Genomic DNA, 13,837 nt, shown 5'->3' with positions numbered 1-13,837 from the left:
GAAGATCACTTGACAGGGATCAAAGGATTTCTTAATAAGTGCATAGATTTATTTTCCATTAAAATAATTTGACCTGTTAAATGCCCTTGAAAGTGCCAGATTTGCAGCTCTAGAGATGCGAGCCCTATGCATATAAACAAATTAAGGGTAGCATGAAGCCAGGCAAGCTACACTGCCTTGACAGCCTGTGAGAGTCTGACTGGGGCCAAAAGGAGAGTTAACTGGATGGTAATTCTGTTTCCAAGCCTTTGATGACAGTAATTCAGCCACCAAAGCACATCCATGACCTTCAGGTGAAGGACCCTTCTGCTCCTGTATCTCAAACATGGGTGGATGGGATGACAAGCCTTAGGAGAAGGCAGAAGTACAGGCAAGCACACTTCCAAGTTTCCAGTGAGCTCATTAACTAAGTCAGTACCCAGCCAATCTGCTCTGTCCAGCAGCAAGAACTTCATCACTTGCTCATATTAATAACAACCAAAAGGATAGGGATTGGATTAAAAGCACAAAAACATACACCAAAATTACTTTTTCAGTCTGAAGTCAAGAAGTTTCATACTTATGCCCTTAGAAAACAGCAGTGCCATGACTCAGTGCTGAAGACAAACTCCAACTTACTTCTTTCTCTGGTCAGCCAAGGAGCTGCCTCTTGTCTGTGCAAACATGTCAAAGTCATCACGAGGATTACTGTGCTGGAGGGAGCTGAGTGTGCCACTGACACTGTTTGTGCCCAAGTCTGCAACCAGAGGAGAAAAAATAGTGAACCAGTGAAATAACAAACCATATTGTCATGGTTATTATTATTATTGTTATGGTGGCAAACATCATCATGAACAGCTGCAGCACTGAGGACAGTTTTGTTCAGGAAAGGCTGGAGGATGCTAATCAGGTGTTCTTAAAAGAAAAACATAGAGATTATCTAATTCATCCTGGAAGCAGCACTCCATAAATGCTCCTCATCAAGAAGCCAGCATTTGGGAATTGGTGTGAACCTGCTGCCAATATCCTGAGATATTTAGTGGTCAAGTGGTCACTAATACAGTCCAAAATTTTGGGCATGGACAGTAGTTTTCTCCACAATGTTTCTCTCAGTTTCTGACTGTGAAAGCAACACTTTCAAACAAAGGGATTTGGTATTGGTGCAGTGCTGAAAGAGGTGGAGAACCTTCAGTCAAACCCAGTGATCCAACCACACAATCTTTGGTTTGATTTAATGCAAACCACCTAAGAGTGTCATAAAACCTTTCACCCAAAGGTTTCAAATATTATTTGTAGAAGGGGAATCAAGAACATCACCAGGCTGATTTCACAGAGAACTATAAGCAGAAATAGCAGTAGTAGTACAAGTTCTGCCATGAACAACAACCTGCACCCTCTCCATCAGTCTTCCCTCTACTTAATAAATCCCTCCCTCTGTGCCAGGCTGGTTCTCAATTGCAGATTGCCACAGTGCAAGAGAGTGGGAATGCCTTCTAATCCCCCTGTGAGCAAAATACCCAAACCTTTTGGAGGCCACATGGCAACATTAATAGGTAGAGGAAAGATTGTTCTAGATCAGGCACTCACCAAGCCCTGCAAGCTGTGAAGAAAGTGAAGATGGAGGTGCTGAGTTCCCAACCATTGGGCTCACCACAGCTGGAGAGCCAGGACCCAAATCTATTAAATTATCTTCTGTCACCTCATTCAGTACCTGTCAGGACACAAGAAACACAGAAGTTTCAAATGCCAGAAATTTCTTCTTGCAGTACAACATTAAACACCACAATTGTCCACATTAGGTATAAACTGTTTTCAGAAACAAAACTTCTTTGTTGTGACTCAAGTGTCAATACAGAGTCTTTGCTGAAGTTTGCATCACAATGCAGAAGTGGTAAAGCACAGTAAACAGAGGAAATAGTTATGAATGCAGAAGAGAAAACATAATGGAAGTACAGATTCATCATGTACTCAGACCTTGAACACTATAAAACAACTACAAAAGAATTTTCATTTAAAGAATAATTAGAACACTTCAGCTTGGAAAGGGGCTGCTTAAATAGGAGATAAGAGTGGTTCTTAAAATTATGAATGGCAGGAAGAAAATTAACCTGAACAGTGGCATTGTAAGACACAGTGAAGAAAAATTAGGTGAAGCAAACAAAGATCATTAAGTGACTTGACCAAATGTAAACAAAATATTTTTATATATAAATGCAAAATAAATATGTAAAAATGTATAGTGAAACTGTGGATCTTACTGCTTAAGGGCATTGTGAACTCCTAAAGTCCACACAGACTCAAAAGCAATCAAAAAAGTTAATAGAGGAATGAAAATCCATCAAGGATTGTAAACACAGAGATGTTTTACTGTGAAGTGACTTCCTGAGCTAAAAGTTGTCCCTTGGGGATTTGCCACATTCTTAATTTTCCTGGCATCCACCATTAGCCAGTACAGGCAGGACACAGAGCAGGGCAGGTAGAAGGTGTGATACTACTGATAGTACCACAGCTGGTATTAGAGAATCAAAGCAGTGAGGTGTGATACTACTGATAGTACCACAGCTGATATTAGAGAATCAAAGCAGTGAGGTGTGATACTACTGATAGTACTGCAGCTGGTATTAGAGAATCAAAGCAGTGAGGTGTGATACTACTGATAGTACCACAGCTGGTATTAGAGAATCAAAGCAGTGAGGTGTGATACTACTGATAGTACTGCAGCTGGTATTAGAGAATCAAAGGAGTGAGTACTTACTCCATTGCTGGCATTCTGTGTTGAGCGTCCTGATCTGTATCGTTCAAATCTGTTCAGGAAAAAAAACCCCAACACAGATTATCAAAGCCACCAATAAATAATAAAAAACATGAGTTTATAATCAAGCCATGACATCCTTTCCACTGAACTTAGTTTTCTCTGGCTCCAAAGGGAAGCCTGAAAGCTTTAACTCCAAGCCAAGACAAAGGGAGGACTGCTGAGAAGTTGCACTCTTGGCAAAGGTGGATTTTAAGTTGACTAATCTGATCTTGCAGCAAAAACATGCTTGAAAACCACTGCAGGATTTGTCTTTTGGTTTGGGGGGAAGGGGGGTGGTTAATCATTAAGTGCTTTGTGACAGACTGTTGTGTGAGCCAAGGGACAGGAGGAACTGCAGCAAGATTGATGCTCACAGCTCAACAAGCCAAGCACTGCAGCTCGGCTCACTCCCACTTACCAGCTCCCTCTTGCTGCAATAATGTAAATGAGGAGCCATGTGTGTGTGGCACGAGGGACAATGGGCAGCAGATTCCCTGCTTAAAACATCCTAAGACAACTCTAAGATGGTCACAGCCTATGCTCAAATAGGTTGGTACTTTCCAACAAGGAAAAGTAATGATGTTGGATAAAACCTTTGTACTTCTAAGGAGAAGATGTCGGGTTAGTCAGGCTCTGATCTCTTCTTTACTCTGTGCATCTGGGGCCACAAACCTAAACCCAGCTTTTATGAAAGTCTTCAAGGCCAGGCTGGATGGAGCTTTGAGTAACCTGGTCTATTGGAAGGTGTCCTCACCCATGGCAGGGGGTGGGATTAGATGAGTTTTGAGGTCCCTTCCAACCCAAACCATTCTGTGATTCTATGAACTCAAAACAGCAGGGAAACTGCCTGCTCCCATGGCCTGTCTGAGGCCAGTCTGATCTCCCTCCTCACCATGGAAAAGCACCATGATTTCTTGGAGGTTTGAATTTTTCAAAGTAGTTTCAGAAGCAGTCTCTCTTTCCAGCAAAAAGCCCATAATATTCATATAGTCCTACGGGTTTTCTCCCAGATGGACAAAATACAACAAGGAATGTCACGCAAACTAAAATGTTTTCTTAATGTAACAGAGGAAAATACAGACTTAAAAGGCAGCAAAACCAAATTCAGGCCCAAATTTCAATTTTAGGAAACTGTGGGTGTTAGCTATTACTGGAAATCCAACTCCCTTTGCTGGAAACCTAAGACACCTCCCACCTCATTTCTCACCAAAAGGCTTCTGTTCATTTACATCCCAAGGCTTCACAGCAAAGGCCAGAGCTCCTGCTTGAGTCACTAACAGAGCTTGGTCCCTGTGCTAGAAATCAGCATGATGGATGGGGAGCTTTTGGAATAGCACAGGAGGAACTGGAATTTATTGAATGCTCAGACCAGTGCAGCTATTCCACCACAAATGGCTTGCTAACATCACTCAGCTCCCTTTTCATGAATAATGACTACAAACACATCAGCCACAGTCAGCAAAGTCGCAGATGGGGGGGAAACAGAAAAAATATTAAGGGTGACCAGACTAAACCTCAGTGATAGTTACACTCTGCCACTTGTAAAACCCTGCTTGTGCATGAAACACACACCATTTCACACAAAAAGCCAACATTTGTTTCAAAGTTTGCCCCATCTCCTCTGAACGATGAAATCAAAGGCAAAATCGAGGGCACCGAGTCGTCTTTGCAGCCTTTGCCGTGACAGCACAAATTCACAGATCTAGAGTCTAATTTATTTTTAAAGGCTTGAGAAACAAAGCCCTGTGCTAAGAGCAAGGAACAAAGGGTACTCTTTGGTGCCTCGCTCCCCAGGCCTGTCATTAAGGGGAAGATTAAACTTTCCCAAGACTGCAGCATCACGTGTCACCTCCTGCAGCAGATGTGCCTGACAGCGCCTTTGTCTGACATGTCGAAAGTCCTGTGCCCCAAGTCCTGTCCCTGGGGATCATTCCTGCACACCGGCTCTTCGAAACATTAGCTGTGCACAGACAGGCTTTTTCTGTTTTTCAAGATTTTAAGTGTTGCTTTAAAACAAACCCTTTGCATGCTCAGTGCTCCCGCCCACCTCAGGCAGCTCCCCTTGCACCAGCACTGGGACTGGAGAGCTCAGAGATCAGAGGGCAGAGAGAGCTCATGGGAGCCTCCCTAAGCAAGGAAGCAGCACAAAGATTTGTGCAGAGCCTGGGCTAGCAGGGGAACTAGTGACTGTGGCTGTGCTATTTTTGGTCCCAGGTCTCTACACCTGTACAGCCCTGCACAACAGGGACTCGCAGACTCGAGCGTTTTCACAAGGTTGCCTTGCATTTTATGGATATGCCCTACAAAAATCCTATGATAGCACACACACAAAAAAAAAATCATAGTATTAAAAGAATCAACTGAAACAGGAATGTTACCCTAAAAGGCCATAAAATACTCTGTAAATGGTTCCTGTGGTTTGGTTCTCTGTGTCATGATAGACCCTTGGCCCAGAAGGCCCAATTTCACCAAATGACCTATTTTATTCTTATGTGAAAACCCTGAATGAATGTAACTGGTTGCTGGGAGAGATGCCCCACCTTTCATATCGGAGGAAGACGTTATTTAAATCATCATTCACGTGCAGCAGCTCCTCTGTGACTTCTTCATTGGACACTCGTGAGATAAGCTCCACAATTCTCTGCTGCATGGCTCTGCAGGTTCGGTTCAGCTCCTAGGAGGAATGCATTGTGCACACACAGTCTGATAAGCAACAAGCAATAAGTAGATTTAGTTGAGCTCTGTTCACAGCCAAACATATCCCCCAACTGAGAAACACTAAGACAAGTTTATCTTTGCATGATTAAATGTCACCCAAAAGCACATCTAATCAAACGCCCTTCAAGAGATGCTGGCATAAAACCTTGAGAGCCTATTCACAATTCAACTTCCTGATTCTTCTTTAACTCTGAGTACTTCAGAAAATAAATATCTGTATTTTAGTCATCTGTTTTAAGAATAAAACATGTTAATACAACACATTCCCAGAGGGGAGCTTTCAAGGAAAATTCAATCTGCTCTTTCTGGCAGCATCATCCTTAAAAACTAAATGATGTGTAAGATGGAACATGTGGGGGGAAAAAAAGCTCATCAGGGCTACCACAAATACTACGTGTGTGCTAGGATGAGAACTTACCAGCTTCAGAGAACATGAGGGTAAGGACAAATCAAGGAGCAGGAGCACGAAAAGGTGAGTGTTTCACACACCCTCCAGCACTGAGACACACAGAAATGTTCCCTTCCACTGAGCAAGTGCACTGACAAGAGACTGCACAAAGGCAATGGGGAGTTTCAGAAGAACATTTTAAGCAATGCAGAGGGAGGGCATTTATTTTAAAAGCCTGTCATCAAGAAATCTAGATTTCAGTTTGCCTAGACCAGGACTTCTCATGCTTCCAGGACATCTCCTCCATCACCAAATACTTAGCAGAATTCTGTAGTCCTGAAAGGCCTCAAGACCAAAGGTCAAACTGGTCTTCTGAGGAGAACAGCAAGAAGAAACATGACGTAGGGCAGGGTGCCCCTGATCAGGCCAACGGTTTTACTTCAATAAGCACTGACACATTCCAGCTAAAGCATGTCCCTCTGTCATCTTCCACTCCTCCCAGCTCCACTTCACAACAAAAATTCAGCACTAAACAAGGATGACTTGTTGGTACACAACCTTCAGGATGAAAGCAAAAATGTGTTTGTTTTCCTTGCATGGTCTGACATCCTAAGCTCTGGATAAATTTCACCTAGTGCAATCCAGCTGCCTTAACAGCTTGAGGAATGTGTTCTCCAATGTCAGTTTTGATCCCATCACTTTGGAAGCAGATTGTGACATTTCAGAGGTTTGTTTGCTGCCTTTCCAAGAGGGCTGACAGTACCTATCTATTCTGCTCAGAGCTGGCTCTCTCACAGGCTGTTTACATTTGACTGTTGGAGAAAATGTCAGGAATTATTTAAGGAGGAGGGCTATATAAACCTCAGAGCAAGGAGTCCTTGCATGCAGCACCCAGCTCACAGCTCTCAAAAGGCTAACCAGCCTTTGTGATCAAAAATGGGCTCTCCCCAGCTCTGTGATTCAGATTTAGGCTGCATCAGTCACAGAAGGGAACCAGCTGGAGTAAAGAATCATTGCTGTCACTCCATTTTATGATCAAGTTCTTTCACCTTAAAGCTGTGCTCTAAGGTTACACTGTCAAGATGCTGGTGGTTGTTTCTCAGTGTAAGCAAACTGTTCGATTTCGGCCTGTCATGGTTTCCTGGGAGCTGCTTTTGTTTTGAGCAGCTCGACCCAAATGGGCAGTGACTGAAAGGCTCTTTATTGCAGAGCCTCTCATCAGCTGCCATGATGGCTCTGAGACAAACACACAATGCCACTGCATGGGAGAGACCAGTTTTTGGATGGATTTCAAATTCTGATGTATCACAGAGAGCAATTCCCTGCCTTCCTCCGAATGGACTGCTGTGGGAGCCCATCCTCCCTGCTGGAGGATCAGAACAGAAGGCTGTTTCTGAAGCTGTGGAAAGGCAAATCCCACCTTAAGGGCAGCAGCTGGAATGTCAGATTGCAGTGCTCCTCATCTGTGGGACTCTGTGACTTTCCTCAGCCCAAAGGCCACCCCATGACCACCAGCCTTGGGAAACAGGTGTCAAGCCTGAGGCATGAGCTCAGTTTATACTGTTTTCCTTCTTGAGATGCACAGTGCTGCAATGGATTGCAGAGAAATCCCTCCTCATTACCCAGTCTAGCCCTCTGGACACCATGGAACTTCATCTGAGCACCTGCCTTAAGACACCACACCTTCAGAAAAACACATCTTCTGGAAAGACAGTCAGTTCATAGATAAGATTTCAAGTGGCAGAGAATCCACAGACCCTTAGCATTCTTTAGTCCAGATGGAAATATGGAGTGCTTTTTCCTGCATGGTGACTGGAATGTTTTGACACTGTACAAGTGGTGATGGGAGTTGTAAAAGAAGCTGGAATGCTCAGGGCTTACAGAACCTGTGGCAATTCTAAGCTGCTTACTGGTAAAGGAGACGTGATATTCAACTTTGGGAAAAATTTCTAGCCACACAAAGAGGAAAGCACTGGAACAAGTTTCAAGGGAAGTCAGGAAATCCTTGTCACTGGAAGCTTTAACAAATGAAGAAAATCAAGTGATGGCACTTGCCAGGGTCAGGCACAGCCCAGATCCATTATGAATCCAAGCACAGGCTGTGGAGTGAGCTACAACAAAACACACCCCCAGAGAAACACAAACACAGAAAGGATCAGAATCATATTTTCTAGGAAACTTACCTGGAGTAACTCAAGGTCTGAGGAATCCTCTTGTCCAGGTACCATTTCTGTCAGCATTTCAGACATCACTTTTGTATTGCCACGAACAATATCCAGCTCACTGCGCAGCCGGGCAATCTAAATTGGGGTAACAAGACAGCAAAACACTGCATAATCTTTTAGTTGAAGCAGTTCATTTTCAAGAACTGACTTTGAGATATCTCTGGTTCTGTCTGACTTGATATCTCAGGCTCCAGACATTCTAGCAGGGAAAAACCAAAAGAGATAAAAAGTTTACCCAGGAGAAAAGGAAGAGAAAAAGAGAAGAATTATCATCACAAACCCAGATGTGCTGTGTCCGTATGGAAGGGAAGCAATTGCAAACAGCACCTAAAGCCAGACCTTGGCTGTGGTGCCTCATTCCAGTTTGGGGAAAGATGTACATATTTTAAGTAGAATCTTTGGCTCTGAAGTTACAATTTTGCAGGGAGAAAAGAAAATCCTGTATTAGGGCATTTGCAAGGGCTTGACTTTCTGCATCTGCAAGACATTCTGTGCCTTGAAAGGAGAGGGGCTAATGGGAATAACTGCTAAAATACTGCTGAGGGGGCTGGATCAGCAGATTGTGCTGCCATTACCAGGCCACAGAGACACATGCACAGCCCAGATTTTACAGTATAACAGGAAGAATGGTTACTAGGTACAGCCAGACCTAGGAGACAAAGTCCAAAGGGTTAAAATGAAAGTTCCTCTGCAAATTAGTTTCTAATCTGATTTGCTGAAAGAGTCCCACTCGAAAGAATCAACATGCCAATACCTGTTCAGAGTTAGCAGTGATGGGACCAGTCACGTTCAGGGCTGGGGCCTGAGGAGCAGAATAGGCCGTTGGAGAGGACGAAGAGTAAGAACTGCTGCTCATCCTTTGCTGAGACTGGGAATTGTGCATATTTGCTGCAGGATCAACTTCAGGAACACTCTGCCACATCAGAAAGACAGGAGTTCAAAAGCTGAGCTGGGACAGCACTTGCTTTGTCAGCAACCTCAGGCCAAACAGGCTCAAATATAGAACATAATTGCACCTTGTGGGAAAGGTCAGTGCAGCTACTGGAAAAGACTGGCAGCTTCAAAAATCTTCCATGCCCATCTCTTTTGACCCAACCCACAAGCATTTAAGTCCATTTAGTTTTACAAGAAAAGCAAGAAGCAAAATAAAAACAAGAGCCAAAGAGAAATAATTATAAATTCTTTTAAACTAGGAATTAAGTTGCAGGCTTCCAAAAAATGATGTGATACGTAGATACTGAATTTAATTAACCTTGACACAAGAATTGTAATCTCTCAGTCCTTGATCACTTGCATTTGCTGCTTCAAAGATTCATTAACTTCTGTTTTCAGAGTGAATAATCAGAACACCTGTGATCATTAAGTTACTTCCAAGCAGCAGTTCTGTCAACTTTCCAGACCTAACTTTCCAGAGATGTAAAGTTCTCACATTACTGTGGGATCAGAGAGATTCAGACTCTGTACACCCCTAACAGACAGGCAGACCTTGGCTCAGGGTTATCACTAACAGAAGCAGCCACACTTTTGAGCAAAAGAAGTAAATCTCAAATCATAAATCTTGCTGAGCTCTCTTTGAACAAATTAGTTGCATTTGTTTGGTGGTTTTATGGTACAAGATTAAATGTAACATTTTACAACTTCTCAGACTGATGATTGACTCAAGGGAGGAGATAGCTTATCAGTCTGTATTATGCCCCTCTTACATGCCCTTTCACTATTAAAATGTCCTTCCAGGAGTGAGAAAATGAGACAAATTCACAGAAATGGGAGGGGAAAAATGAGTAGTTATCCAATCCTGGGAAAACACCCCTGGAATTGCAAGGCTGCAGCTTACCCTCTGTGGTGTGTGTATTGGAGACAGAGCATCAAGATCTGCCATGGGGAACTCGATGCCTTTCCTCTTGAGTTCTTCATAAATATGCACTACCCCAGTTAAATCGGGGCTACTTCGGAAGGCATCAGCCCAAGCCTGGAAAACACGAGGGATTATCCATAAACCTTCCAAATGAAGCTCCAGCCCCACCCTGGCCTCAGATACTGACTGGAAAAGTTTTCATAGATTTCAGCTTCAAAGGAAAACTGGAATCATCAGACCTGGTCTAAAAGGTCCTGCAAATATTAAGACAGTCACCCATATATTTTATTCAGATATAAAACAGACAGGAACCCAGTGCAGAGTAGCTGTGAGTAGCTCCTGACGTCATCAAAATCTGTGAACATCATGAAAGTCTCTTCCCATCTCCTCTCCTCAGCAGTGATTGATGCTGATCTTTTCTGGCATATTGTACCAGAAAAGGTCTGTGTGAAAAATTCAACAAATCTAACCAAAATTCACAAAGCTGTACAATCACAAGTAATCTCCATTCACTTTGTGAAACATCCTCATTTACTGCCAAAGGAAAAACACAGCCATCAAGTTATCTTCAGTGTTTTATTTGGACCAGACTTAAATTTAAAAAAAGGTCCTTTCTGAGGTTCTTGCCCTGTGAAAGAGACAGTCCCCTGAGCAGCAGAACTAAGGACGCCTGGGCTCTGACAGAGCATATCCAACACTCAAGGCACCCAGTGGGTCACAAAGGATGAATTTAAAAGAGAGAAATTCCCACAGCCAGAACATTCATAATATCTCTCCTGCATGAATTCTCTGGTGTCTAAAAAGACTTCAATTCACATTTGAGCTTTTCCTTCAGTGGGAGTACTAAGTGCTTCTCTTGGCTAGCCAGCCTCCTGCACTCACAAAGCTGCAGGGAGCACAGTATGCTAAAAGCCTCAACCCCTTTCACTTGTGCTGGAAATGAACCAAATATTAAAAAGGTAGAGGAAGGAAAAACTGAAATATTATGACTCAATTAAAAAATGAAGCATTCCACAAACCCCCACATGTGTAAGAGCAGGGTATCAGTGTGCTGGATCCAGAACTACTGCGAGACGCACGTGGGCTCAGAACTTAATTCATTTAGTCATCACTTTTACACTAGTTCTTTGACTATTTTTACTTTAAAAGCTCTTTGAGCCATTTTTTATATTGGAGAGAACAGAAATCCAAGATAGAAAAGTAAGATCAAAAATAATATAAATTTTTAACTTGCATTCCTATTCTGTTCAATTCTAAGAGAGCATTTCCTACCATCCATGCCTGGGAGACAATCCATTATCAGGTGCAAGCAGACAATCCTGGGTTTGCTTCTCACCTTTGTTAAGAGTAAATTAACTGCATCAACTGTTCTGATGCAGTGCAAGTCCAAACAGCCCTGCTTGAGCCAGGGAAAACAGCTCTGACAGCACACAGCCATTGTTTCCTTGGAACTGACCTTCCAAAACATCCCCAATTCTGATGGAGGTTTTGACTGCACAAGTAACTCCACCTTTGCCATTTCACTGCCTTTTCAATTTACATCAGAAGCCACCTGAATGATGCTTCTACATAATGGTGTTCATCACTTCAACTCTATTTGCAAGCAAAAGTGAAAAGTGTTAGGCAAGGGATGTTCTATTTAATAATCATCACTCAAAGGAAAGTTGGAGGCAAAAATACGCTGCATTCTGTCCCCAGATTTTAGTGAAGCTTGCTTGTCCACGAGGAAATACTAATGCATCCCCTCTTTCACTGGCTTCCTGTGGATTTTGCAAAATGATCTCATTTCATCTGCACTCTACTTTTTAAAAATATTCTCTCTCCTGCAATTCTCTTCCCTGGAGAAAGGAGACACTTCCATTTGTATTCTTCTTCACCTGAGCTGGGAGCACTATCTACATTAGTGTGTCTCAGAGGTCACAAGCAGGACAGGCACCATTGTCCTAAGTGCTGTCTACACACATTGTAAGACAATCCCTGTCCTAGACAGCTTACAGCCCAACCAGGCAGCTGCAATATCAGCTCTGCTTTATGGATAATGAGCTACACTAGAGCTTAGGAGACCTGCCCACTGTCCAAACACGTGTAGGACAGAGGGGAGATTGAATTCAGAGCTTCTATAACTTTAGGCCAGATGTAGATACTTCAGGATAAATCCCACTTGGAACCTCAGTATGCCCAAACAGGTCATTTAAACACCATTGTAAATCAGCCCCCTAAATTTGGGACTATGTCAATATTAGGACACTGGGTGACAGGCCAGCTCTTACCAGGGGCACACAAGGAATATTTCCAAGGCCTCCTAGCAGGGTGAGGAAGGAAGGATAAGCACTGTGTAACATATGCTAATTCATGTACACTGGGAAATAGGTTGAGAAAGTGAGACACAAGATGCTCAACATCTTAAAACAAGTCTCTAGATAAGAAACTAGATGGCAGCTTTATCTCCCCTTTTTATGGAAAAACCCATGAATTTGCCAGCTGTGTGCCTAAAGATGTGTGCTGTTTGTACAGTTCTCTTCCATGCTTCCCAGTCTGGGCTATTAATCCTCTCATTTCTGTTCTTATTAATTCCCCAATAAAAAACACTGGATATAGAAAGGGATAAATACAATGTTGGTGGGACAAAGCTGAGATCAGCCCTTTGGGACAGGGTTAACTCCAACCCCAGAGCACAGCCTGAGCTGAGTGAAGCTGTCATGGGGTATTTTGGGGGGGTGTGTCCATAGGGCACCTGGGATGAGTGGCTGCCATCACTCTTCCAAACGTGTCAGGCAACCTGGAAAACAAAGTCCCCCTGCCACCTCCAGCTAAAGAGACACGTACAGAACCCACTCACAGGCAACCTTCATCATTCTCAGGCTTTTTATATCAAAAGGCATTTAGTACCCAGAGTGAGGCTTTTAGCTCTACTGCACTAAGTCTCCTCAGATAAAGCTCTGTTTAATATACTGAGGCAATGACTGTGGCTTTCTGATTATGTTACAAACACTCCCATTTTAGCTGCATTCACCACTGGGAATCCATTTAAACCCAGAGCCCAGCAAAACCAACATTCCCTAAAATAACATGGAAACACACCCAGTTTGTCTTTATGGGGCAGTTTTTAACCTCATCTCCTGGTCACTGCATGCATCCACTCTCCCACCAAGGGAGGCAGAAACCTGAGGGCTCAGTCAGATGCACAAGAATTGTTTTTAATAATTTCATTAATTTTGCGCTGTTTTTTTGAAAAGCCACAAAATCATACACCAGAAATAAAGGGACCCCACAGACCCCAACTCAATGCCCATTAATTCCACTACCCTACCTATTTCCTGTTTGAAAATCACTTATTTACATTGTCATGCTCTAAGGATGCCCTATCCCTGTATCCAAATAAGAAATAAAGCAGCAGAAATCCAAGTGCATGCTTTGCCATAAAAATCAGAAGTATATCTGGCAAATGATGCTGTGCATTTGTAAATACCTCCCCACAAGGAACACTGCAGCAGGTTTATATCATTTTAAATACGCAGTGTCTTTTAGTCTCTGGTGTATGCAGTAGCCTGTGGAAGCTTAGTGATAAAGCTTCCTATAATTGTCAGATTTCCTCCAGGCAGGCACCAATGTTTCCTCATGTGTGGCTAATGGTTTGTGGAATTAACACGGCTGTTTATTGTTGTGCTGCACAGAAGGAGAAGTGGCAGACAGGCCCATGGCTGAACTTCCCACTGCAGGCAAGGATCTGACAGTGTGCTTTTACTGCACAATAACCACAGAAAAGACAACAAAACCATTTTAATTCCTATATGGTCATTTACTTTTCTATAACCATCTTTGAAAGGAATGCAGAATGCTTTCAAATGGAGGGAAACAGCTCCATTTTCCGGTCAGGG

The 13,837-nt window shown here is 43.0% G+C and overlaps 1 protein-coding gene across 2 annotated transcripts in view; it reads right to left on the bottom strand.

Moving 5' to 3' along the window:
- TOM1L2 (target of myb1 like 2 membrane trafficking protein) overlaps positions 1–13,837 on the bottom strand; it is a 56,402-nt gene that overhangs the window by 20,678 nt on the left and 21,887 nt on the right. For both annotated transcript variants that reach the window (XM_058035157.1, XM_058035158.1), the window contains exons 5-11: positions 9,939–10,073; positions 8,859–9,017; positions 8,063–8,179; positions 5,314–5,447; positions 2,735–2,783; positions 1,567–1,690; positions 619–736 (exon numbers count right to left, since the gene is read on the bottom strand). In XM_058035157.1, coding sequence (XP_057891140.1) covers positions 619–736; positions 1,567–1,690; positions 2,735–2,783; positions 5,314–5,447; positions 8,063–8,179; positions 8,859–9,017; positions 9,939–10,073 — 836 coding nt within the window. The remainder of the gene's footprint in view (positions 1–618; positions 737–1,566; positions 1,691–2,734; positions 2,784–5,313; positions 5,448–8,062; positions 8,180–8,858; positions 9,018–9,938; positions 10,074–13,837) is intronic.

The sequence above is a fragment of the Melospiza georgiana genome, chromosome 16 (genome assembly GCF_028018845.1).
Source record: "Melospiza georgiana isolate bMelGeo1 chromosome 16, bMelGeo1.pri, whole genome shotgun sequence".
NCBI lineage: Eukaryota > Metazoa > Chordata > Aves > Passeriformes > Passerellidae > Melospiza > Melospiza georgiana.
The sequence above is the reverse complement of the archived record's forward strand: the minus strand, read 5'-3'. Positions and strand labels throughout refer to the sequence as shown.